The sequence below is a fragment of the Geotrypetes seraphini genome, chromosome 2 (assembly GCF_902459505.1).
Source record: "Geotrypetes seraphini chromosome 2, aGeoSer1.1, whole genome shotgun sequence".
Classification (NCBI taxonomy): domain Eukaryota; kingdom Metazoa; phylum Chordata; class Amphibia; order Gymnophiona; family Dermophiidae; genus Geotrypetes; species Geotrypetes seraphini.
The window spans coordinates 10,439,725-10,466,828 of record NC_047085.1 but is presented as its reverse complement, the minus strand read 5'-3'; the positions used below and the strand labels follow the sequence as shown (position 1 = coordinate 10,466,828).

Below are 27,104 nucleotides of genomic sequence, written 5' to 3'. Positions count from 1 at the left end.
CTTAGGCCTGTGAAAGTTGTACACTGTAAATTTACTCCTATTTCAATAGCTGCTGTAAGCTCTGTTCAATTCCTGAAAGTGACTCTACTGGTAAGACCTTTTCTTAGTACTGCTGAACGACACAGCGTGTGATGCTTTTGAAGTCTGTCGACTCTTTCCTTTCTTGAGATCATTAACCTATAATAGCTTTGGTTTGGTTGCAGGGAAGGTGTCGTCGAGGGAACTGAGTGAAATGAGAGCCAGGCTCTTTCTGAACCTGGGGTTCTTGTCTGACAGCAAGAAAGATCCTGCTCAGTGCAGCTACTACATCAAGAAGAGTATCTTCATTGCTGAGTAATCAAAACCCTGTCCTTCCTGCATCAATCTTTCTCTCTCACCAATTAATTCTGGCTCTGGCTTTTCCATACCTTTGCTGATGAATCTTGACGCTGACCTTCCAGCATGGGCCATGTGTCCCTTAACTGGGAGTAGTCCTTGCTCTGTACTTCTGGATTACTAACTTTTCCTGGGCTGCATATAAACCTGGAAAGGATTCTTTGGGTAACAGGATGTGATGGTAGTGACAGTGTGCCTTAAACTGGTGTGTCTGATTCTCTCTGTAGGTCTCAAAAACTTTATAGGTGTACTGTAGTGGAATGTATTTCTTACACTGACCTCTCTTGGGCCCTCTGTATGGTATGTGTTAAAGCTACCCTGAGGTACTGAAAGCACTGCAAATAAACTGTTTTCCTTTCAGAAAGACTCGGCTGTATGAGGACTTGTACCGTGCCAACTTTAATCTGGGCTGCATTAATCTGCGCCAGGGTGAGCCCTCCAAAGCCATCCGCTGTCTGGAGGCTGCCAAAGAGAGTGCCCGGAAGATGAAGGAGAAGTTTATGGAGAGCGAGTGTTTTGCCACGATAGGACAGGTGAGATGCTTTGCAGGGATGGTCCCAAGAACTAGATGAGAGGCAGTTTGGTAACCTTGCTGGCAACAGTATTTGCTGTAGGGCCTTCAAGATATTAAAGAGGGATAAGTGGCTCCTGCACTATAAAGGTAGCAGGGAGTGAGAGAGGGATGTGCACACAGGTAGTGGAAACTCTGTGCCTCCTGGGAAACTGGTGGAGCTTTAGAGAAAGCTTTTGGAGGATCAACAATGTTTTGTGTGGGGCATCTTATTTTTTTCTGAGGGCAAATAGTTGATGAGATGGGAAAATCTTCCTGGGAAGCCATCTTTATGCAGTTGCCGTTACCATGAGATGATATTTTTGCCTTTCTTGGTGGTGGTGGTGGGGGTACTGTAGAATGTGTCTCTGGGGTGAAAGGAGGATAGAATAGGTGGGAATGGGAACTTTTCTTTCCTCCCAGGAAGCTGCTTTTAAGTAGCTACTGTGTGATTTCCTCTTCTCAGATTCTCCTCAGCCTGGGAGATTTTGTGGCAGCAAAGCGGTCTCTGAAGAAAGCATACATGTTGGGATCTCAGCGGACTGAAGAGCGACACATCGTGCGCAGAAACCTGAAATATGGTAGGAACTGCCAAAACTGACGTTTTGAATTTGAGCTGTCAAGCCATAGTGATAGGGTACTCATTTGAGAACAAGGGTATCAGTATAAGATAGATAGATAGATAGATTTATAGAGTTACAGTATATATCTGGTAATTCTCTCCAGGAGATTTGAGGTCATGAGATGAGGCTAAGGATCCTTAATAATAATAATAATAATAATAACTTTATTTTTGTATACCGCAATACCACAAACAGTTCAGAGCGGTTTACAATGCAAGAGACTGTACATATACAGCGAAGATACAATGCCAGGGAATGTATTATGCAGTTGAGAGCAGTTTACAATGCAGGGGACTGTACATATTCAGCATAGGTGTTTATACAGCGAAGATACAATGCAGATTTACAATGCAAGAGACTGTACATATACAGCGGAGATATTTATACAGTGAAAATATAGAGACTTGAAAAGCGAGAGACTTGTAGAGCACGATACGATGCAAGATACTAAATAATGCGGTTAAGTGGATTACTATGCAAAGATAGTTACATATATAGCGAGGATGCAGAGTGGTGAATGGCCAGAGAGTGCAACCAGTATCAGTTACGGGAGGGTGCCGGGGGGAGGGGTAAGTAGGAAGGATGGAAGTGTTGGATTGAGGGGGAGGAAAGGGGAGTTCTGGGGAAGGAGAGGTGGTAGGGTTTGATTAATTGGAGGGGAGGGGTTTGAGAAATTTATCATAGAGGTAAGATTTAAGAGATTTTCTGAAGGATGAGTAAGAAGGGGCAGATGAGATGAGGGTTGTCAGGCGATCTGTCCATTTGCCAGCTTGGAATGAGAGAGTTCTATTAAGGAATCTTTTGTAAGTGCATCCCTTTGGGGATGGGTAAGTAAATAGATAGGCATTGCGAGTTCGATTGGTGCCTGGGAACGCAAAGTGGTGAGACAGATATATCGGGGACAGGCCAGTTAAGGTTTTGAAGCAGAGGCAGGCAAATTTGAAGATGACTCTCGCTTCTATTGGAAACCAGTGGAGTTTTCTGTAGTAAGGGCTGATATGGTCTGACTTTTTGAGGCCATAGATTGGGCGGACGGCTGTGTTTTGGATGAGTCTCAGGCGTTTGATGGTTTTCTTGTAGGAGCCCAAATATATGATATTACAGTAATCCAGGGTGCTTAGGATTAGGGATTGGACCAGCAGTCTGAAGGAGGGGAAGTCAAAGTAGTGTTTGATGGTACGGAGTTTCCAGAGGGTGTAGAAGCATTTTTTGATCTGAGCATTGGTGTGGTCTTCGAAGGTCAGGCAGCGGTCTAGGATGACTCCAAGGATTTTGATGGTGGGATTGATAGGGTAAGTTAGACCGTTGAGTTGTAGGGTGGTGTTCGTTAATTTGTGGTTGGGACTTGCAAGGAAGAGTTTAGTCTTTTCTGGATTTAGTTTTAGTTTGAACCGGGTGGTCCAGTGTTCAACCATGGTGAGTACTGAAGAGATGTACTGTTCTGTTTCTTGTGACAGTGAGGAGATGGGGATGACAATTGTAATGTCATCTGCATAAATATAGGATTTCAGCTTTCGGGCAGATAACATGTGTCCCAGTGATGCCATGTAGATATTGAATAGGGAAGGTGATAGGGGGGAGCCTTGTGGAACTCCACAGGGGTTGGACCAGGTGTGGGAGTAGGTTCCCTCATTATGGACTTGGTAGGTGCGTTTTTTTAGGAAGCCTGTGAGCCAAGTTAGTACCTGTCCCGAAATGCCTATTGCAGGATGTCATGGTCTACCAGGTCAAAGGCACTACTGAGGTCAAACTGGAGTAGTAGGGAGCTGTTTCCCTGGGAGAATAGTTGGAGGAGGTAGTCGGTTAGTGACGCTAGGACGGTTTCCGTGCTGTAGTTAGTGTGGAATCCAGATTGGGAGTCATGAAGGATGTTGAACTTTTCGAGGTATGACATGAGGTCCCGGTTGACAAGGCCTTCCATGATTTTGAGGAAGAAGAATATGTTGGCAATGGGTCTGTAGTTGGTGGTTGTGGAGAGTGTTCTTTGGGCTTTTTGATAGTTGGAGATATGAGGATGTGGCCGAGTTCCAATGGGAAGTAGCCGGTGGACAGGCAGAGAGTGACCCAGTTGAAGAGCTCCACTTTGAAGGGGGGGAGCTATTTTCATGATGGAGGGTGGGCAGTTATCTAGTAGGCAATTGGATTTGGAATATTTAGAGTATAGCTCGAGAAATAGGTTCCAATCTGGGTTTTCAAAGCGATTCCAAGTCATGTCGGCGGTTGAACCTTCATTGTTTGGGTAGGTAGGTGGGTTGGTGGGCTGGTGTTTGTTGTTGCAAGAGAGGTTTTTAAGTTATGAATTTTTTGGGCGAAGTAGTTGGCTAGATTTCTTTGGGAGGGTGGAAGATCTGTGGGGCAGCTTTTATATGAGTTGATGTCAAATAAGGAGTTGACTAGTCTGAATAGTTTATTGCTGTTCAGGGATGGGGTATTGATTGATTGGGCGTAGTATTTGGAGCGTTTCTCTTTGATCAATCTTTTGTATTCAATGACTTTTATGCGCCAGGAGTATCTGTCAGTGTCTGTGCCGGATTTGCACCAAATTCTTTCTAGTTTGCGCACTGCTCGTTTCAGGGCTAGAAGGTTGGCGTTAAACCAGTTGGCAGAAGAGCGGTGTTTTTTCTTGCAGGGTTTCAGTGGAGCCAAGTCATTTAGAACCTGGATGCTGAAGTTATTCCAACTTGGAATGAAGTTGGGGTTTGGATCTGTGATGGGTGTTGGGCCCAGAATTCTTCAGGGTTTAGTTGACCTCTAGTCCATATGGTTTTTTCTTTATGGGTAGTTCTTGGCGGCCTTTGGTTTTGTTTTTTTGAGCCAGTGTAAGTTAAAGTTGCATCGGAGGTGATCTGACCAAGGGGTGGTAGTCCAGGTTTCGTCTTCAAAGCTTATGCTGGGGGAAGCGGGGGTATTGGGAAGGAATGAGATCAGGTCTAAATGATGTCCTTTAGAATGTGTTTTGGTTGTAGGTGGTTTTGAGAATCCTAGGGATGTTAGGAAGGAGAAGAGATCAGAAACATTGGAATTCTCTTCCTGCTCCAGGTGTAGATTTATATCGCCGGCGAGAAGGGTGTGGGTGCCAGCGGTGGGGTTTGCGAGGAGGAATTCGTAAAGATCTTCTTTGGCTATGTTCCATTTGTTAGGGGGGATGTAGAATACTGTAATGGTCAGGTTATCTTTACAGTCTGCTTTGGACAGTTTGCAGGAGAGGATTTCCAGGTGGTTGGTCATTTTGGAGTCTAGAGTTTGGAATTGGAAGTGGTCTCGGAGGATTATAGCTAGGCCGCCTCCTCTCCTAGTATGTCTTGATAGCGGGATGATTTTGTAGTTTATTGGGAGTAGATCTCCAATGATGGTGTCTTGATCGGAAATTAGCCATGTTTCGGTTAAGAGAAGTATGTAGAGGTGGGTTTCTTCTAGCCAATCTTTAATCAGTTGGGCTTTGTTTCTAGCTGAGCGAATGTTCAGATAGGCACCAGTAATTGTCTGGTTCAGAGCCGCGGGACAAAGGCAGCAACGGTTGCTAGATGGCTCCTCCGTGGAGCAGCCGAAGTTGAGCCTTAACTCTTTACCTTGTTGTAGAGAATGACACGGGGACAAATTTTTCCCTGTCCCCATGGGAACTCATTTTCCTGTCCCATACTACAAGTTCTTTTCCTGTCTCTGCCCAATTCCTGCAAGGTCTATCCTCATCTGCACAAACCTCAAACACTTTAAAATCATAAGTGTTCGAGGCTTGTGTGGTTACAGGAATGGGGCAGGGACCAGGACAGCGACAAAACTCAGGGGGACGGGGAAAAATTTGTACCCGTGTCGTTCTCTACCTTGTTGATTATGAGGTCATTCAAGTTGCCTTGTTGAAACTGAAAGCTAAAAACATACACCTGTAGAGATGTCATCTTTTTTCCATTTTTATCTTATTTTCCAAAAGGACAAAACATTTTATAGGAATAGTGTGTCTGTTTAATCCCCTTGTTCTCATCCTGCTAGACCAGACATATGGGTTTATGCCACCTTGCCAGCAAATTGATTCAGGGATGACACTTCTGAGATGGGTAGAGGGCCTTCAGGATGGTGCCTTTTGGAAACGGGCAGGCATTGCAGGATCTGTCAGGTGAGATGTACAGCTGGCTCCTTTTGCCAGATTAAGCCAAATTGGGGGGTGTTAAACATGCCTCTCCCAGGATTCATGGATAACTAATCAGGAGGAGCGATTGTAAGGGTGACAAACCTTTTTATGAGGCAAGTAAGTAAAAGTAAGGCTGCTTTGGTTCTGAAAAGTGGTAGCTGAGAAGGTAAGGAATAAGAGATTAGCTTTCATAAAACTACAAAAGATCGCAGAAAGAGGAGGACAGGCAAAAATATCTGGATAAGTTAAGAGAGGCTGGTCGTGTAGTCAGGAAAGCAAAGTTGATAGGCTCAGGAGTAATCTAAGGAAATACCTTTTTTTTTTTTTTTTCCAAGTTTCAAGTTTATTGAGATTTTGATTTAAATGCAATACCAAATATTTTCAATGCGTATAACAAAAATAAATTTGGGGAAATAAATAAAACCATTTGAACAATAAACATACAAACATATCCTTAGATGATTAAAAATTCATAAGGAGTACAAGGATAAACTACATTTATTTAAAAATGCGTCCTTCGTGCCTGCTCATAAATTTGTGGAGTATGTAACTTTTATTTTTTTTTTAATAATTCTTTATTCATTTTCAAATTTGACAATAAGTGCACAAAATAATATATTTCAACAAGTTATTACACAATAACACTTTGATATCTACTACATATAAATCTAGTGATATGTTTAACCCCCACCCTACCACCCACCCTTCATCTTATTTCCAATCAAAATATACACATATTATAGAACATATTATAACATTATGTAAAATTGTTACTAATACCCTCCCCCCAGGAAATACCTTTTTAAAAAAGGGTGGTAGATGCGTTGAAAAGTCTCCTGGTATAGATGGTGGAAACAAAGATTGAGTCTGAATTCAATAAATCATGGGAATAGGCATGTGGTATCTCTTAGGAGAAGAGGAGCAGATGGTGCGGATGGGCAGACTGGATGGGCCTTTTGACCTTTATCTGCCATCATGTTTCTATGAACAAAGGAGGTTTGCTAAGGAAAATTGGAGGGGGAGGGAGCTGATAGCTCATGACCCAAGAATTTCAGACCTTTGGAGAAGGATAACAAGATATGAGCACAAACCACTTTGCCCCTAGTCACGTTGCAGGAGGTGGTAGTAAAAGAACTTAAGAACATGTCACTCATGTTAGATAATGTTAACACCTTAGTCCAAAAATCTTCTCACTACAAAAACTACTTCCAACAGCACTACAGGATACTAGTGCAGACTACTGCAATGCTCTACTCTCAAGTATCTTCGTGAAATTAATGAAAAAACTCCAACTGATACAAAACACCACGGCAAAACTCATACACTACAAATCAGGATTTGACCATGTCACACCACTTATAGAACTACACTGGTTACCAATAGAAAAAAAGAATAGAATTCAAACTGTGCTGCGTAGCATTTAAAACACAATACGGTGATGCCCCTAATAGCTTCCCCAGATTTACTGAACTATTAGGTAATCTGTGAATCAACATAACTCTAATAACCTGACCTCATCATTCCCAACTCTGAAAGACATCTCAAAGCAAATTATTCAACTACTAAATAGCAAAAGTTTTGAACTTGCTTCCCATTGGAATTTGCATAACCACAGTATACACACTAATTTGCAAAAATCTAAAAAACATGGCTTCTTTAGCGTCCCTCCAGATTGGCACAGATGGATGCTCTTACGCGCCCTACCAGCAGGTGGAGACTGAGAACACACTGAATTCTGTGCAGTCCCTCTTAGAATTCTGAAATCTGACCATCCAGGAACCACCAAGAAAGGCTCAAAAATTGAGGCAGCAAACTATAGACCGGTGAGTCTCACATCAGTATTGAGCAAACTAATGGAAACCTTAATCAAACACCAATTAGACACAATCCTTGATGAGGAGAACCTACGGGATCCCCGTCAACATGGATTTACTAAGGGGAGATCCTGCCAATCCAACCTGATCAGCTTCTTTGACTGGGTGACGAGGAAGCTAGATGTTGGGGAGTTCCTGGACATCGTATACCTGGACTTTAGCAAAGCATTCGATAGTGTACCACACCGCAGGTTGCTGCTAAGCAAAATGAGTTCTATAGGATTGGGCGACACATTGACGAAATGGGTTGGGAAACTGGCTTGGAGGTATGCTTCAGAGGGTAGTGGTGAACGGCACCCCCTTCGAAATGACGGAGGTAATCAGTGGAGTGCCCCAAGGCTCGTTCTTGGGCCCGATCCTGTTCAATATCTTCATAAGTGACTTGACAGAAGGGCTCCGAGGTAAAATAACATTATCCCAGGACAAGCAGGCAGCATATTCTTGACTGATGGGTGACGGCACCGACGGAGCCCCGGTACGGACAATTTTAGAGTGATTGCACTCTAAGAACTTGGAAAGTTCTAGTAGGCCGCACCGCGCACGCGCGAGTGCCTTCCCGCCCGACAGAGGCGCGCGGTCCCCAGTTTCTTAGTTTCCGCGGAGCTAAGAAGATGCACTTTCAACGGCTGTTGGAAAACATTTTCCTCATTCGCCTTCCCGCTCGCGTAAACCTTTCTGGAAATTGTATTCCCTTTGTTTCTTTTTTCTTATTTAAAAAAAAAAAAAAAAAAAGAATTTTCTTTTTTTCTTCTTTTTTCGGTTTTGCCCTGGCGGGGCCTGCTGCCACCATCGAGGCCTCGGCCTTCGATTTGGCAGAAGCCGTTTTTACGTTCATGCCCCCCCCCCCCAACCCGGGTTTAAGAAGTGCCAGCGGTGCGCGAGGCCCATTTCTCTCACCGACCCGCAAAACTGGTGCTTACAGTGCCTGGGTCCTGACCATCGGGCATCCACCTGCACCCGCTGTGCCACTCTAAAAAAGAGAACCTTAAAAAAACGACAGATCCAGCAGCGGTTATTGTTTGGTACCGATATGTCGGATTCGGCGGCACTGGCCCCGACATCGGCCCCGATGCAGTCGGCACCTACCTCGTCGACACCGCGCCAGCGTCGCATCCTCCAGGTAAGCCGGCTAAGAAGCCTTCCCCGCTGGAGCGTCCTCCGGTCTCAGTAGCAGCGAGCTCAGTCCTGCCGACCTCGAGGCGCCCGCGGAAGCGCTCTGCACTGATTGAGGTGAGCCCCTCGACCTCAGGTTCCTCTTCGGAGTGTAGAGCGGCACCGAAGGTACCGCAGAAGAAAAAAGCGGTGCAGGTGCCTTCGCTGGACGAGCGAATTGCCACCGTCCTGCAGGTGCAGCTCAAGGAGCAATTACAGCAGCTCCTTCCTGCTCTTTTGAAACCGAGCCTTTCAGTCCCGGTCCGGTCTGAGCCACCGGTACCGGCAGTGGAGCAACCTCTTTTATCTGCATCCACTCTGTCGATACCGGTACATTCGGCTTCGTCGGTATCCATGCCGATCTTAGCACCGGAACCGAGGTCCTTACACCAGGGTGTACAAACTTCGGCACCGGCACAACCCATAACATCTCCCGGTACCGTTTCCCAGAGGTCGGGTAAGTCGACACACAAAACTCGACACCTGGAACCCTCCACACCGGAGTCCCGAGACCGCAGCTTCCAAGTAAGGGATCCTGATCTGTGGGGTGACTCTGAAGAGCCTCTTCTTTCTGAGGGGGAGTGTTCATCGGCAGACGAGGATCCTTCTGTTTTAGATCCGTCCTCTAAGCCTGATGCAACCTCTTTCACCTCTTTTCTCAAAGAGATGTGTGATTCTCTCTCTATTCCCTTGGAGGCTGAATCCAAAAAATCCAAGGCGTTTCTTGATGCACTGGATTTTGAACAGCCTCCAAGGGAATTTCTAAAATTGCCTCTCCATGATATATTAAGAGAGACTTTTTACAAAAATCTGGAGATGCCTTTGACCATCCCAGGAGCCCCTCGCAAACTGGACTCCTTATATAAGGTCATCCCCATTCCTGGCTTTGACAAACCACAACTCCCTCATGAGTCTCTCTTGGTGGAATCCACTTTAAAGAAATCCACGAGAGCTAGTGTGTACGCCTCGGTCCCTCCTGGCAGAGAAGGTAAGGCCATGGATAAGTTTGGCAAGAGGTTGTATCAGAATGCGATGCTAGCTAATAGATCAGGGAATTATGCTTTCCATTTTTCATTCTATCTTAAGCATCTCATTCAGAATTTGTCAGCTTTTGAAAAGTACCTCCCTGACCGCAAAAGATCTGCCTTTTGCCAAACTTCTTCATCACTGTTACAACTTCGTAAATTCATGGTCAGGTCGATCTATGACACCTTTGAGCTGACCTCTCGAGCCACGGCTATGTCGGTGGCCATGTGTCGTCTGGCATGGCTCAGAGTTTCAGAACTTGATGTCAATCATCAAGATCGACTGGCTAATGCGCCTTGCCTGGGTGATGAGCTGTTTGGAGAATCCATGGACTCCACTACCCAAAAGCTCTCAGCTCATGAGACTAGGTGGGATACGCTCCTCAAAACAAAAAAGAAGACCCCACCTACCAGGCCTTTTCGGCAGCAATCAGCCTACCAACGCCGATATGTGGCTCGTCCTTTGCCACCGGCCTCTCAACAGCCCCGGCATCAGCGGCAACAGCAGAGGCAAAACCCTAGACCAGCACAACAGCAGGGACAGGGATTCTACTCTCGTTATTTTCTAGTCCCCCAAAAAACAGGAGATCTCAGACCCATCCTAGATCTTCGCGATCTCAACAAATGCTTGGTCAAAGAGAAATTCAGAATGCTTTCTCTGGCCACTCTTTACCCTCTTCTCAATCAGGGCGACTGGCTATGCTCCCTCGATCTCAGAGAGGCATATACTCACATACCGGTCAATCTGGCCTCCAGACAGTATCTCAGCTTCATAATCCATCATTGTCATTACCAATACAAGGTGCTGCCCTTCGGTCTTGCCTCCTCTCCAAGAGTATTCACCAAATGTCTGATTGTGGTGGCTGCCTTTCTACGTTCTCACCACCTTCAAGTCTTTCCTTATCTGGACGATTGGTTAATCAAGGCCAATTCATCTCAGACAGTACTTCTGGCCACCAACCACACCATCCTGTTTCTACGACTTCTGGGGTTCGAGATCAATCTACCCAAATCTCATCTCATCCCCACTCAGAGACTTCAATTCATTGGAGCGGTGCTGGACACAGTCCTCATGAGAGTGTTCCTGCCATCCAACCGTCTTTAAACTCTTCAGTCTCTATGTCAGCAGTTACTTCCACAACGTTCCATCTCTGCCAAGCAAATGATGATACTCTTGGGTCACATGGCCTCCACAGTTCATATCACACCCTTCGCACATCTTCACCTGCGCACTCCTCAATGGATCCTAGCTACTCAGTGGTCCCAAGCGACGGATCCCTGCTCACGACACATATCTGTGACATCGTCTCTTCGTCAGTCTCTGCAATGGTGGTTGATATCCTCAAATCTATCCAGAGGTCTTCTGTTCCATCTACCTCCTCATCAACTTATCATCACCACTGACGCCTCCCCTTACGCCTGGGGAGCTCATTTGAACGAATTCCAAACTCAAGGTCTTTGGACAGCCCAGGAAATGAAACATCACATCAATTTCCTGGAACTCAGAGCGATGTTTTATGCCCTCAAGGCCTTCCAACATCTTCTCTTTCCTCAACTCCTCCTGCTGTGCACAGACAATCAAGTTGCAATGTACTACATCAACAAGCAGGGTGGGACAGGCTCTCGCCTCTTGTGCCAGGAAGCCCAGAAGATTTGGGCTTGGGCCACAGATCACCAACTCTTCCTGAAGGCGATCTACATTCAGGGAGAACAGAATTCCTTGGCGGACAAACTCAGCAGAATTCTCCAGCCTCACGAGTGGACTCTCGATCCTTTAACTCTACAGTCCATCTTCGCTCAGTGGGGCACTCCTCAGATAGACCTCTTTGCAGCTCCTCACAATCACTAGCTGCCCCTCTTCTGCTCCAGACTCTACTCTCCTCACCGTCTGGCAGCGGATGCATTTCTCCTGGATTGGTCCAATCTGTTCCTGTATGCTTTCTCTCCGCTACCTCTCATGTTACGAACCTTGTTCAAGCTCAAGAGAGAACAGGCCACCATGATACTCATCGCTCCACGATGGCCCAGGCAACATTGGTTCTCCCTTCTACTTCAACTCAGTTCCAGGGAGCCTATTCTTCTTCCATTGTTTCCTTCTCTGCTTATACAGCATCAGGAGACTCTTCTGCATCCCAACCTCCAGTCTCTGCACCTGACAGCTTGTTATCTCTCGGGCTGACTTCGAATGATACTCTGTTGTCTCAGCCCGTTCGTTCTATTCTGGATGCCTCCAGGAAACCTGCAACTCTGCAATGTTACCATCAGAAGTGGACAAGATTTTCTTTCTGGTGTCTTCATCATCATCATAATCCTACGTCCCTCGCAGTGGAGACTTTGTTGGATTACCTTCTTTCTTTGTCTGACTCTGGGCTCAAGTCCACTTCCATCAGAATCCACCTCAGTGCTATTGCTGCTTTTCATGAGCCAGTTCATGGGAAACTCCTTTCAGCTCATCCCTTGGTTTCCAGATTCATGCGGGGTCTTTTCAATGTGAAACCACCTCTTAAAGCACCCCCTGTAGTCTGGGATCTCAATGTGGTTCTCTCCGCCTTAATGAAGCCTCCGTTTGAACCTTTGGCTACGACTCCTTTCAAGTTTCTCACTTGGAAAGTGGTCTTCCTTATTGCTCTAACCTCTGCCAGGAGGGTCAGTGAGCTACATGCACTAGTTGCGGATCCACCTTTTACAATCTTTCATCATGACAAGGTGGTTCTGCGTACACATCCAAAGTTTCTCCCTAAGGTTGTCTCTGAATTCCATCTCAACCAATCCATTGTTCTGCCTGTCTTCTTTCCGAAACCTCACTCTCATTCTGGAGAACAGGCTCTGCATACTTTGGACTGTAAGCGGGCTCTAGTTTACTATTTAGAGCGTACTAAGCCCCACAGATCATCTCCCCAACTTTTTCTTACCTTTGATCCGAATAAATTGGGACGTCCTGTTTCTAAACGTACGTTGTCTAATTGGCTTGCAGCGTGCATTTCATTCTGTTATGCTCAGTCCGGACTGACACTGGAAGGTTCTGTCACGGTCCATAGAGTTCGAGCTATGGCAGCATCTGTAGCTTTCCTCCGTTCCACTCCTATTGAGGAAATCTGCAAGGCTGCTACTTGGTCCTCAGTTCATACTTTTACATCTCACTATTGTCTGGATGCATTCTCCAGACGGGATGGACACTTCGGCCAATCTGTTTTGCAAAATTTGTTTTCCTAATGGCCAACCTTCCCTCCATCCCTCTTTTTTGTTAACTTGGAGGTCACCCATCAGTCAAGAATATGCTGCCTGCTTGTCCTGGGATAAAGCACAGTTACTTACCGTAACAGGTGTTATCCAGGGACAACAGGCAGATATTCTTGCGTCCCACCCACTTCCCCGGGTTGGCTTCTTAGCTGGCTTATTCTAACTGGGGACCGCGCGCCTCTGTCGGGTGGGAAGGCACTCGCGCGTGCGCGATGCGGCCTACTAGAACTTTCCAAGTTCTTAGAGTGCAATCACTCTAAAATTGTCCGTACCGGGGCTCTGTCGGTGCCGTCACCCATCAGTCAAGAATATCTGCCTGCTGTCCCTGGATAACACCTGTTACGGTAAGTAACTGTGCTTTATTCGCCGATGACGCCAAGCTAAGCAATGTAGTGGGCAAAAGCACAACGGACAAAAACTCAATGCCCGACAACATGATGAACGTTCTACTCCTACTGGAGCGCTGGTCTAGGACCTGGCAACTCAGTTTCAATGCCAAAAAATGCAAAGTTATGCACTTGGGTAGCCAAAATCCATGCAGGACTTATACCCTTAATGGTGAGATCCTAACAAGAACGGTAGCAGAGCGAGACTTAGGGGTGATCGTCAGTGAGGACATGAAGGCTGCCAATCAAGTGGAGAAAGCTTCATCCAAGGCAAGACAAATCATGGGTTGCATACGCAGGGGTTTCATAAGCCGGAGGTCATTATGCCATTGTATAGATCCATGATGAGGCCCCACCTGGAATACTGTGTGCAATTCTGGAGGCCGCATTATCGCAAGGATGTGCTGAGGATGGAGTCGGTCCAGAGAATGGCCACCCGGATGGTCTCGGGATTCAAGGATCTCCTGTACGAGGAACGGTTAGAAAAATTACAGCTATACTCACTCGAGTGCAGAGAGAGGGGAGACATGATCGAGACGTTCAAATATCTCACGGGCTGCGTCGAGACAGAGGAAGATGTCTTCTTTTTCAAGGGTCCCTCGGCAACAAGAGGGCATCCGTGGAAAATCAGAGGCGGGAAACTGCGGGGTGACACCAGGAAGGTCTTTTTTACTGAAAGGGTAGTTGATCGCTGGAATAGTCTTCCACTTCAGGTGATTGAGGCCAGCTGCGTGCCTGATTTTAAGGCCAAATGGGATCGACACGTGGGATCTATTCACAAGGTAAAGGTAGGGGAGGGTCATTAGGGTGGGCAGACTGGATGGGCCGTGGCCCTTATCTGCCGTCTATTTCTATGTTTCTATAGATAAGTCTGTGATTAAAAAACAGCAGATTAGAAAAAAAAGATGATTGATGAAAAAATGCCCAGTTTGTTTATATGACAAAATCTTTCCATCTGATTGAAAATCCACTCTTCTTTAAAATAGTTCAGTTGTCCAGGATACAATCCACCCGGCAGAGCAGATGTTACAGGGAAACTGCTGGATGAAGTATATGATAGAGAAATGGCACAATGGGCAATAGATCAAGAGGGTAAAATTGCTAACCTAAGTCTTGATGCGTGGAGTAACATCCACAATGATTCATGCTACATGTGCTTGTTTAACAGAAGGGAATGTCTTTCTTGCAGAGACAATTAATACCTCTGGAAATGCACATTCAGCATAATACTTACAGGAAGTAGCAACAAAAGCTATAATAAAATGTGAATTAAAAAGTCAATTGTCTAGTACCCAGTTTAGTTACAAACAATATTGCAAATGAATCCAAGATGAGAAAAAATTTAGAAAAGCATGAACAGAATGCCAAGCTAATAACATATAGTTGCAATACTCATTTTCTGCACCTCCTAGCCAAAGACTTCAGTGTCCCAGAAATAAAGACTAATGTTTAATTAATAAATACTTCATAACAATCATTTTGCTGAAAAGAATTGATGGAACCAAGCTAACGCTCCCACAAGATGTTAGATGGAATTCTGTAGTGGACTGTTTTGAGCAATATATCTGATGACGGTTTGTGAACAAAATCAAGAGAAAATAGATGGTGCTGTTATAGCCAAAATCCTCAAAATTGGGCCTAAGAGAAATCTTGAAGATATACTGAGAATCCTGAAACCCATTTCTGAAGTTTTAAACAAAATACAGAAAAATAGCTGTTTTATTGCTGATGCTATTGAAATTTGGCAGGAACTGAGTGAGCACTTAAAAACAGAACTGCACAATGACAGAATTAAATTACAGGCATTAAAAAAACAAATGGGACAAGCAGTTCATTTTATTGCAAATATTGTCAATATCCAGTACCAGGGTCAAACCTTCTGAAGAGACGTTAGCAGTGACATAAGTATTCAGGAATCATCTGTCTGTAGTGCCAACTGTAATAAACTTCAAAGCTAAGGGGAACCATTCAAGAAATATATATTTGACAATGATTTTTTAAAGAAGGTCACACCAGTGAACTGATGAAGGTCACTTATTAAGCACTTGAATTTAAAGACGGTTGAAGTAATGATTTCACTTAACAGTAGTAGCTTCTGCTGGCATAGAAAGAATATTCTCTTCTGTGAGACCCAACCTCTATCCAGACAAGAACAGGACCAGAAAAAGGACACCTCCTATCCCTTCCAACAGCCACAACCCAAAGGCCCAACAGGATTGCGCAGGCTTACTCTTTCCATCTGCTGGAGACTGAGAACAGACTCATTCTAAGGAGGGACTGCACAGAATTTTTCTTTATACTGTGGATATGTGATATATATGATGTGACTAAAACACTATCATGGACAGATAGCTAAAACTGTAGAATGGGAGGATGGTGATCTTGAAGGTGGATAGTTTCCAGAATCATTTAGGTTGACGATAGGTTCCCCTTAACAGAAAAATCAATGCTGTTATTTTATTATTGATACCATTTCTGCCACCAAAATTAATGAGGCTTTTGTGATTGGGCTTTGACCAGGGTCACTCACCACCCCAACCCCTATGCAGGTCACCCTAACTGTTGATGAATCCCAGTGCTGATATCCCACTGTTGTTAGTTACCCCAGTGCTTCTTACTGGGGTTTTTCTATATGATATTGCAAAGATGTTAGTGAAGTATATGTAGAAATTGAAATGCATTCTAAAGAAGTTGCAGAGACCTATAAAAGCTTAATGAACAATTTAAAATACAATCCTTAGTACAGGTATCTTAGCAAATAAAACTTTATCTTCTTATCTGTTTCTAACCACCTCCCCCTCACAGAAGAGGTGGATAGAAACAAGTCTAAGACCAAGATGGGGAGATGTGTTTGTGTGGGGGCTTTTTCCCCCCATTTTGTGTTTTTCTTCTTTGAGGACAGAAATGGAAAAATCGTAGCCAAGCTGGTCACTTTCTAGCTCACAAACTGGTGACAGGAAAGGTACAACTATTTACAGATAATGAAGATCTGTAACAGCTGCCATGGATACTCCTGAGTGTTTAGTCAGAGGAGAGGGAATGTGAATAATTTTATAAAAGGAATGTGATTACAAAATGAGTCACACTTGGAGCCCATTGTGGTAGACTATTTTATTTTAAAAATTTATATACCGTTTAAACCTAAACGGTTTACATATCATTACATACATAATTCAGTAAGAAAAATAAAATCAAACAAACATTAACATATAATCATTGGAAAATCACGTAAAGTGTCCACCAAAAGAACAATTGCAAAGATCAGTTCCTAGCAAAATGCATTAGCCTGGTTTGTCCAGAGAGGTCAGCGCATAAACAGCCAAGATACAATTGCATATAAAGAGAATTTTTATTTATCATTTGCCTCACAAAAAACCAGAATGAATTTGGCTTACCTCAGCCAAACTGCAGCAGGCATCATCAGTCTGTTTTCCCAAGGCCTGCCTCCATCTATATAATAATAATAACTTTATTTTTGTATACCGCATTACCATGGAAGTTCTATGCGGTTAACAGATGAAGAGACTGTACATTACAGCGAAGTTACACATTTTTTTTTTTTGGGCATAGCTACATTTACATTTTCGGCGACACTACATTTACGGTGAAGTTATTTTTTAGGTCGGTTACTATTGCAGAGAAGTTACATTTGTTGTAAATTGCATATATATAGCGGAGTTCATACAGTAGTGTTACATACGGCGGTGATATATACTGCGGAGTTCGATAAAGCAGAGCAGAGGCATTTAGTAAGGGAGGTAACGAAGAAGGGGTGATTAGTTGGATAGGGTGATCCATTTTGTTAAGCCACCTGACAGGATTGGAGGAGTCGAGAGTCTGAGGTAAGTCAAGGTCCGAGGAGGAGGCAAGGAAGAGGGGGGGGGGGAGAAGTTAGAGGAATTTATCAAAAAGGTAGGTTTTGATTGACTTCCTGAACATTTGGTATATCTGGGCAAAATTTGAGAATTCCTCCTTCTCCCAGCCTGGGTTGAAATACCTCTCCTGTGAGTCCTGCCTCTGTGACTTGGCACTGATCTCCATAGCCCAGTGGATGCTGGAACCTGTAGTTACACATTTGATTAGCATCTTCTGCTGTTATAACCATAAATTCTTATCTGTTGATGGGAAAAGTAAATAACCTAGGGTAAGCATAAAAGATTTTTAGCTAGGGAAGTGAGGGGCTAAACTTAGGATAAGCACAGAGGATCCTGTCCCTGTTGGAGGTGTGGTGAGGGATAGTCTGAGATAAGCACAGAAAATTCTTAGTTGTGGGTGGATGAGGGGTAAAGCTTGGAGTAAGCACAGGGCTCCCTTAGCTATTGGGGGAGGGTGCAGTCAGGGCAGTGTAGCTGAAGCTCCATATGAAAAGGGTTCTGTTTTTGTTGCAGTTACCTTGGCCAATTAGATAGGCCTTGTGGATTTTCTTATCTACTGCTGCATCTAATTTCCTATCTGAATATTCATGTATTAAGAGCTAAGAAGAAAAGCAGAGGCCAAATTTCGTGCTCGTTTTAAACAGTGATTGTCTTTTTCTTTTTGTGAATCTGACTCTGGGGGTGTCTGGCAGCTATCAAAGGATGCAGCTTAGAAGAAATGTTGGCAGAGCTAGCAGAAGGAGACCTGGAGAGAGCCATGACTGTGTCTGAGCAGCTAGGAGACATCTTCTGTAAAGTGAGCTGCTATAATAAGGCTCTTGAGGCCTACAGGAAGCAGGTAATTTTACAACAGTGGAAGGTAAAAAGTTTGAATTTCATTGAAGAGCAAGATTTATGATATATATGAGAGCCTTTTTACACTAGACAAGATTACTGTGAATTCTCTGTTGCAGGAAATTGAGTTCAAGACTTACTGACAATACCCTATGGTCTCTTACAGTCTACACTCTGTCTGTCTTGTTCCTCTGTCCTGATCTTTTCCTAGGACCACTCATGATCTCTGCCTGGGTTGGCCAAACAGGATACTGGGCTTGATGGTCCTTTGGTTTGTCCCAGTATGGCGATTCTTATGTTCTTATCTTTTCCTATAAGCCTTCCTGTCCTATACTCTCCATCTACATTTTAGGTCTCTACCCTTGACTGTCTTTGCAGCCCCTCTTTCCTACCTTTCTTTTGTTATCAAGAGAACATTGTTTCCCTTTTTGATTGTTACATATATTTTTTTTTTTTGGGGGGGAAATTGGATGGTTAATATTTTCAATTAATGATTTGATTTGTGTTTATTATGGTTATATTCTTTTAAGGACTGGTGGATGGGTGGGAGAGGTTATAAATTTTACATTAATGGATTATATGTATAAGAATGTCAAGTGTTGAATATCTTATTAGAAATGAAATGATATAATATTAATAAAAATTAAAAAAAAAGAGAACATTGGCCGTTTTCAGCCATTTTTTCATATCTAGTCCAAAAAGACATAAGAACATAAGAAGCGCCATCTCCGGATCAGACCTTTGGTCTATCAAGTCCAGCGATCCGCACATGCGGAGGCCCAGCCAGGTGTACACCTGGCGTCATTTTTAGTCACCCATATCCCTCTATGCCTCTCGTAAGGAGATGTGTATCTAGTTTGCTTTTAAATCCTAGGACGGTCGATTCCGCTATAACCTCCTCTGGGAGAGCATTCCATGTGTCATCCACTCTGTGTGAAGCAGAAATTCCTGATATTTGTCCTTGACTTGTCCCCCTTTAGCTTCATTCCGTGTCCTCTTGTTCATGTCAAATTGGAAATTGTAAATAATTTTTTTTCCTGCTCTATTTTGTGGATTCCTTTCAGTATTTTGAAGATCTCGATCATATCCCCTCGCAGTCTCCTTTTCCCAAGGGAGAACAATCCCAGTCTCTTAAATCGTTCCTCGTATTCCAGTTTCTCCATACCTTTTACTAGCTTCGTTGCTCGTCTTTGCACTTTCTCCAGCAGTTTTATATCCTTCTTTAGGTTGGGAGACCAATGTTGGACACAGTATTCCAAGTGTGGTCTGACCATTGCTCTATAAAGCGGCATTCTTTAGCACTCTCCAGACCAGTAGAGGTTAACTTTACGATTGGGTATATATCTAATCATGACCAGCAGGTGGAGACTGAAAACAAAACTTTGGGACAGTATATCCTAGCCCCTCCTCTCTATTTCCCTCAGTCTTCTTTCAGTCTCCAGCAGGTGTTGAGTGATCTGTACCCATCTCCCTTGGTAGGGCTGTTGGAATTTGTTTAGGGGGTTTATTGTCCCTGTTTTTAGCCGGACGGAGCTTGGGCGGACTCTGTTTGGGGGTTCGTCCGACCTCGGGGGTGTTAAACCCGGCGGGTCACGAGCGGGGTCCCTCCCCCCACTTCCTCCACCTCCCCACATTTTTTTAGAGGAGCCTCAGCAGTAAGCCTTGCCCCCTAAATCAAGCAAGGCATATTGCTTTGAGAGCCTGTGGAGTCTGTTCTGTAAAAAAAAAAAATCCTGAGGTAGTGCTGGTCTGGAGGGTTGTTTCCCTTTAAGAAAACTGTATTTTACTGTATTTTTTCATGTAACCAGCACTTTTTTATAGCTAGGTCGCGTATGGAGCAATTGTGCCCTTCTCCGGGGGAGTAGGCCACAATTTTAGTCCAGCCGCGAGGCACTCGCGGCCGGCCTGAACTCGGCGGTTTGGGTCGGTGAGGTGGTGGAGCTCCGTCGGCAGCGGCTGCAGGCGCCCAGAGCTCCCCGCCGATGGTGCCTCGCGAGTCGGCTTGGAGCAGTGGGGAAGCCCGGTCTTCCACAACCGCCCACGGAGGGATTCCCCGAAGGATTCCCTCTCAGCTGATTTTTTGACAGCTGATGCCGGCTTGCCTGCTTTAGCGGCTGAGACTATTCAGGTTTCTCAGCCGCTTCAGGCTATGGAGGGAGCTTTTTTGGCGGGAAAACCGCCATCTTCTCTGTCTGGCCCCTCCATTTTGTCTTCCACCTCAGGTGACCTTCCCCCTGTTTTGGCTAAGCAGGGGCAGGTTTCTGCTGGGTCCCCTGCTGTGGCAGGGAGTCCCTTGGGACCCTCGGGGGGTTTTTCCCCTGATTTTTTCTTTTCATTATGCAAAGCCTATTTTCAGGCGGCTGGGGGTCCCGGTTGCGCCCAGGGGGTCTCGGGGGGTGGGGTTTCCTCCGCGCTCCCTGCGGCTTTGCCTCTCTCGTCTGACGTGACGTCCCCTCCGCCGCCTCTCTTGTCCAAGCGTCCGCGGGTGTCGTGGGACGAGGATTTGTGGTCGGAGGAACGTGTCGGTCTGGAGGAGGACCTGGACCCTTCTGAGGAATTCCAGGACCCTCTGGAGGGGACGGAAGCTGGCGGCGGGTTGTCGGGTTTCCCGTTCTCCAGTGACGAGGCGTCCGTGGTGCGCCTTTTTCAGAGAGATGAGCTGCCTGACCTTATTCAACAGGTTTCTTCGGCTTTGCGTTTTGAGGACGCGCCGCCGGAGACTCCGCGTGTGGGGGACCCTCTGTTACGAGGGATCCGTTCCGTTTCCCGCTCTTTTCCTATGCATCAGGATATTCGGGATATTATTCTTGAGCAGTGGAAAACGCCGGAGACGCCGTTTCGGCTGGCGCGCAGCATGGCTCGCCTGTATCCCATTCCTGAAGGGGATCGGGCTACGTTAGCTTCGCCAGTCGTGGATGCGGTGGTCTCGGCTATTTCCAAGCGGCATACCGTGCCTGTTGAGGGCGGTTCTGCCTTGCGGGACTCTGAGGAGCGCAAATTGGAGACCATCCTTAAGCAAAATTTTCAAGTCTCTGCCTTTGGGGTCCAGGCGGCTATTTGTGGGGGACTGGTCGCTCGCGCCGTGTTTCGGTGGGCGGAGCGGGTCTTGGATCGAGAGTCTGACGACTGGTCTCTGGTGGATCAGGAGGTAGCGAAGATTGAGATGGCTGCCTCATTCCTCTCGGATGCTCTGTATGACTTGGTGCGGATCTCGGCTAAGTCCATGGCTTTTGGCGTGGCCGCAAGGCGTGTGTTGTGGCTGCGCGCTTGGGCGGCGGATGCTGCGTCCAAAGCTAAGCTTACTAAATTTCCCTTTCGGGGGTCGTTTTTATTTGGAGAGGACTTGGATAAGTTGATTCAGACTCTGTCGGACTCGAAAGTTCCCCGTTTGCCGGAGGACCGTGCCCGCCCGGCGTCTCGGGGTGGTGCGGCCCGGGGGCGTTTGCGGGAATTTCGCAAGTATCGCCCTGGGCGTGGGGCTGCTTCTTTCCAGTCTCCGGGGTTTTCCCGGGGTCGGTTCTTCCAGCGCATGCAGCCCTTTCGGGGGGCCCGTCGGGGGGCAGGGAATCCCTCCGCCGGTTCCCCCGCTTCCCGTCCTGCACAATGACGCCTTGCCGGCGCCCCCCTTGGTTCCGGTGGGGGCCCGGCTGCGCGACTTTTTTCCCAAATGGGCCGAGATCACGTCCGATCAGTGGGTCCTGGAGGTGGTGCGGGACGGTTATGCCCTGGAGTTCGCCCGCTCTCTGCCGGATTTTTTCCTCGCTTCTCCGTGTCAGACTCCTGGGAAGACGCTGGCGTTTCGCCAGACCCTTCAGCGCTTGCTAGATCTCAGGGCAGTAGTTCCAGTGCCCCCCCCGGAGTGGGGCACGGGCAGGTACTCCATTTACTTTGTGGTGCCCAAGAAGGAGGGGACTTTTCGGCCCATCCTCGATTTGAAAGGGGTCAACAGGGCTCTCAAGGTTCCCTCTTTCCGTATGGAAACGCTGCGGTCGGTCATTCTGGCGGTTCAGCCGGGGGAGTTTCTCACTTCTCTCGATCTGACGGAGGCCTACTTGCATGTTCCTATTCGGAATCTTGGGTCGGCACTATCAGTTCTGTGCGCTTCCCTTTGGGCTGGCCACGGCTCCCCGGACGTTCACCAAGGTGATGGTGGTCGTCGCGGCAGCCTTGCGGTCGGAGGGCATCCTGGTACTCCCTTACCTGGACGACTGGTTAATTCGGGCCAAGTCGTTGCAGGAAAGCTCCCGGGTTACGGCTCGGGTGGTGGAGTTTCTCCGGTCGCTGGGCTGGGTGGTCAACCTTTCCAAGAGTCGGTTGGTTCCGGCTCAGCGTCTGGAGTACCTCGGGGTGCTGTTCGACACCTCCTTGGGGAAGGTCTTCCTCCCAGAGGCCCGGGTGAGCAAATTGCAGTCTCAGATTCGCCTGCTTTTGGCGTCCCGGTGTCCTCGGGCGCGAGATTTCCTCCAGGTCCTGGGGTCGATGGCGGCGTCCCTGGACGTGGTGAGGTGGGCGCGGGCCCCCATGCGTCCTCTCCAGTATGCTCTGCTCCGGAGGTGGTCTCCCCAGAGGCACGGGATGGATGTTCCGGTTCCCCTGCGAGGCTTGGCGCGCTGCAGTCTGCGTTGGTGGCTCCGGACCCCTCACCTAGTTCAGGGGGTGGGTCTGGATCTTCCGCAGTGGACGGTGCTCATTACGGATGCGAGTCTCCTGGGTTGGGGGGCCCAGTGTCTGGGTCACTCAGCTCAGGGAACCTGGTCCACGGAGGAGGCCTCCTGGTCGATCAACGTGTTGGAGACCAGGGCGGTCCGGCTGGCGCTGTTGGCTTTCCACTCCCTTTTGTTGGGCAAGTCGGTCAGAGTCCTGTCGGACAATGCCACGGCGGTGGCTTATGTCAATCGTCAGGGGGGCACCAAGAGCACTCTGGTGGCGCAGGAGGCGGCTCGGCTCATGGTTTGGGCGGAGTCGCATCTTCTGGACCTCTCGGCCTCTCACATTGCCGGGGTAGAAAACGTTCAGGCGGACTTCCTCAGTCGTCACTTCTTGGATCCGGGAGAGTGGTGTCTCGGCGCCGAGGCGTTTCAGTTGCTAGTGCGTGCTTGGGGGCAGCCCCTGATGGATCTGATGGCTACAAGTGGCAACGCCAAAGTACCCCGCTTCTTCAGTCGTCGCAGGGACGGTCTGGCCGAGGGTCTGGATGCTCTGGTCCAACCGTGGCCAACGGAGGGGCTGTTGTATGTGTTCCCTCCTTGGCCATTAGTGGGCAGAGTACTGCTTCGCATTGTTCGCCATCCGGGGCTGGTGGTCTTGGTGGCTCCGGATTGGCCTCGTCGTCCGTGGTATGCGGATCTGGTGAGGCATCTGGTGGCGGATCCTCTTCCTCTGCCTCTCGAGTGCGATCTTCTGACGCAGGGTCCCATTCCCATGTTCGACCCGTCTCCCTTTTGTCTTACGGCTTGGCTCTTGAAAGGGGCCGCCTGAGTAAGAAGGGATATTCCGACAAGGTGATCTCTACACTTTTGGGGTCCCGGAGGCTTTCTACCTCTCGGGCTTATGTACGGGTTTGGCGTCTTTTTGAGGAATGGTGCCGAGCGCGGGGAGTGGTCTCCTTTCGCGCTTCTCTGCCTAACATTCTAGAGTTTTTGCAGGATGGCCTGGATAGGGGCCTGGCCTGGTCTTCTCTTCGGGTTCATCTGGCGGCCCTGTCGGCTTTTCGGGGGCTGGTGACAGGTCAGCGTTGGTCAGCCATTCCTGATGTGATTCGCTTTCTTAGGGCGGCCAAGTTGATCAGGCCTCCCATAAGGCCCTCGATTCCCTCTTGGGATCTCAATCTGGTTCTCTCTGTTCTAGTGCGCCCTCCTTTCGAGCCGTTGGATGGCTGTTCGTTGAAGGACCTTACGCTGAAGTCGGTCTTTTTGGTGGCCATTACTTCTGCTAGACGGGTGTCTGAGCTACAGGCTTTCTCTTGTAGGGCTCCCTTCTTGGAGTTTTCGAAGGAGCGGGTTGTTTTGCGGCCTGTTCCTTCCTTTCTGCCGAAGGTAGTTTCTCCTTTTCATGTCAATCAATCGGTGGTCCTCCCGGTCTTGGGTAGTCGGGAGGGTTCTTCTGAGCAACGACAGCTGCGCAAGTTGGATGTCGGTCGGGTCCTCCATGCTTATGTGCAGCGGACCCGGGATTTTCGGAGCTCCGATCATCTCTTTGTGCTTCTGGCGGGTCCTCGTCGGGGGGCTGGCGCTTCTAAGGCTACTATTGCGCGTTGGATCAAGGAGATGATTGCTTCCGCTTATCTTCTGAGTCAGAAGCCGGTTCCGGAGTTTCTCAAGGCTCATTCCACTAGGGGTCAGGCGGCTTCTTGGGCTGAGTCGTCGCTCGTGCCTCCGGTGGATATTTGTAAGGCTGCGGTTTGGTCCTCCTTGCATTCATTTGTTCGGCATTATCGGGTAGATGTTCAGGCGCGTCGGGACGCGGTGTTCGGTGAGCGTGTTCTGGTATCGGCCCTTCGGGGGTCCCGCCCGTGAGAGGGACTGCTTTGGTACGTCCCAATCGTAAAGTTAACCTCTACTGGTCTGGAGAGTGCTAAAGAAGGAGAAATTAGGTTCTTACCTGCTAATTTACTTTCTTTTAGCTTCTCCAGACCAGTAGAGGTCCCCACCCTGTCTGTTGTTGTTGTTGTTGGGGCTGTTGCGCGGGCAGTTTTTGGTTTTTGCTGCGGGTTCTAGTATTTTTCTAGGGCCGGGGAGAATTAAAGAACAGCGGCTGTGGCTCGGCTGGCTTAGCTGGCGAGCTGTGGGGACCTTCTTCCTTCGGGAATTTCTCCTCTGCATTTTCCAACAGCATTTTTGGGTATGTTATTTGTTACTCCTTTCGGAGTATTGTTTTTTCTCTCTGTTGTTTTCCAGTTCTTGGTTCTGCTTGGCTATTCGGCAGACTGAGGGAAATAGAGAGGAGGGGCTAGGATATACTGTCCCAAAGTTTTGTTTTCAGTCTCCACCTGCTGGTCATGATTAGATATATACCCAATCGTAAAGTTAACCTCTACTGGTCTGGAGAAGCTAAAAGAAAGTAAATTAGCAGGTAAGAACCTAATTTCTCCTTATAACCCTCTCCGATCTACTTGTGATTCCCTTCTTTATCATGCCTAGCATTCTATTTGCTTTCATACTACAATTGTCATAATATCTCAACAATCTTCATAATTTTCTTGCTGTAATAAAATTATGGAGGAGGAAGAACAGACTTCTGTTTCCTACTCATTCACTCACTCTCATATTGATATGAATGTATTTGGAGCTGCAACATCATAGTCTAAAAATCTCTAAATTTTAAAATTTGAGTTCATATAATGTTCATATCTTCAAATGCACTTCTTTCAGCATCTCTCCAAACCGGCACAGCTCCTTGATGGGTAATAGCTGACCATGGAGACTGAGACATAAACTTCCAGCTATAGTACAAGTGGGTTGTGCATTCCCCAGTACATTCAGTCTGTTCTCAGTCTCTAGCAGGTGGGGTTGGTAAGCTTGTACAGTCTTCCCTGATTTAGTGTAGGCCTGTTGGATTTTGTTTAGGCCTGCTTGTCCCACCTGGTGCCGGATTGAGCTTAGGAGACCATTTTGGGGGTCCATCCGACTTTGGGGGTGTTGCACTCTACGGATTGAATCCCTCCCACCTCCCTGAAATTTTTTTGGTTAGTGCCTCAGCTATAAAACTTACCACCGATACCTGTAAGGCATATAGCTTTGAGAGCTTCTCCTGCTGCCACTCTCGCCCGATCTTCTGACTCGGGGTTCCCTTCAACTGTTCATTCCAGGTCCCTTTTGTCTTAAGACTTGGCTCTTGAAAGAGCTCACCTAAGGAAAAAGGGGGTATTCTGATAAGGTGATCTCCACTCTTTTGGGATCTCGGGGGCTCTCTACCTCTCGAGCCTCTGTGCATGTTTGGCATATCTTTGAGGAGTTGTGCTCTGTGTGGGGAGTGGAGCCCTCCTTCCCATGCTGCTTTGCCTCACATCTTGGAGTTTCTGAAGGATGGCCTGGAGTTCGGCCTCGTCTGGTCCTCTCTTCGGGTGCAGTTTGCTCCGTTGTCTTCCTTTCGCGGTCTCTTGCCTGGTCGGCAGGTGGCCTCTTCTCTGGATGTGATTAGATTTTTGGGAGCTGCAAATTTGCTCTGACTGCCTGTTAAACCATCGGTTCCTGCCTGGGACCTAATTCTGGTGCTCTCGGTGCTCGTTTATCCTCTGTTTGAGCCTCTCGGTTCCTGTACGTTGAAGGACCTTACTCTTAAGGCAGTCTTCCTGGTGGCCATTGCTTCCAAGAGACGCGTTTCTGAATTGCAGGCCTTCTCTTGTAGGCCACCTTTCCTAGAGTTCTCTCGGGAGTGGGTCATGCAGTGGCTGGTTCCGAAGGTAGTTTTGCCTTTTCATGTCAACCGTGGTCCTCCTGGTCTTTGGTGGTCGGAAGGGCTCTTTGGGGCAGAGAAGGTTGCGCAATTGGCTGTACGTAGGGTCCTTCGCTCTGTGTTTAGTGGACCCAGGCATTCCAGATATTGTATCGTCTTTTTGTCCTCTTTGCAAGTCCTCGTAAGGGGGACTTTGCTTCTAAGGCAACCGTTGCGCGTTGGATCAAGAAGGCTATCACTTTAGTGTACCTTCTTCAAAAGAAGCCTGTTCAGGAATTTCTCAATGCTCATTCTAGGGGTCCAGCAGCTGAGTCTTCTCTGGTGCCTTCGGGAGATATCCATAAAGTTACGGTTTGGCCTTCTCTCCATTCCTTTATGTGGCACTGCTGTGTGGACGTTCAGGTGTGTCAGGACACGGTGTTAGATAAATGCGTTCTAGTGGCGGTCCTTCCATCCATGATGGGTTCCCATCAGTTTCTGTGCCAGTCTGGAGGGACAATAAAGAAGGAGAAATTAGGTCCTTAACTGTTAATTTTCTTTCTTTTAGTCCCTCTAGACCGGTACAGAACCCCACCCTGTCGTGTTGTTCTGTGGTTATTCGCGAAGAGTATGGGTTTTTCTGCATGTGTTGGTTGTGGGGGGGTTACAAA

At 47.2% G+C, this 27,104-nt stretch overlaps 1 protein-coding gene across 2 annotated transcripts in view; it reads left to right on the top strand.

Moving 5' to 3' along the window:
- TONSL (tonsoku like, DNA repair protein) overlaps window positions 1-27,104 on the top strand; it is a 176,383-nt gene that overhangs the window by 16,084 nt on the left and 133,195 nt on the right. For both annotated transcript variants that reach the window (XM_033933925.1, XM_033933924.1), the window contains exons 5-8: window positions 204-333; window positions 737-908; window positions 1,392-1,506; window positions 17,919-18,064. In XM_033933925.1, coding sequence (XP_033789816.1) covers window positions 204-333; window positions 737-908; window positions 1,392-1,506; window positions 17,919-18,064 — 563 coding nt within the window. The remainder of the gene's footprint in view (window positions 1-203; window positions 334-736; window positions 909-1,391; window positions 1,507-17,918; window positions 18,065-27,104) is intronic.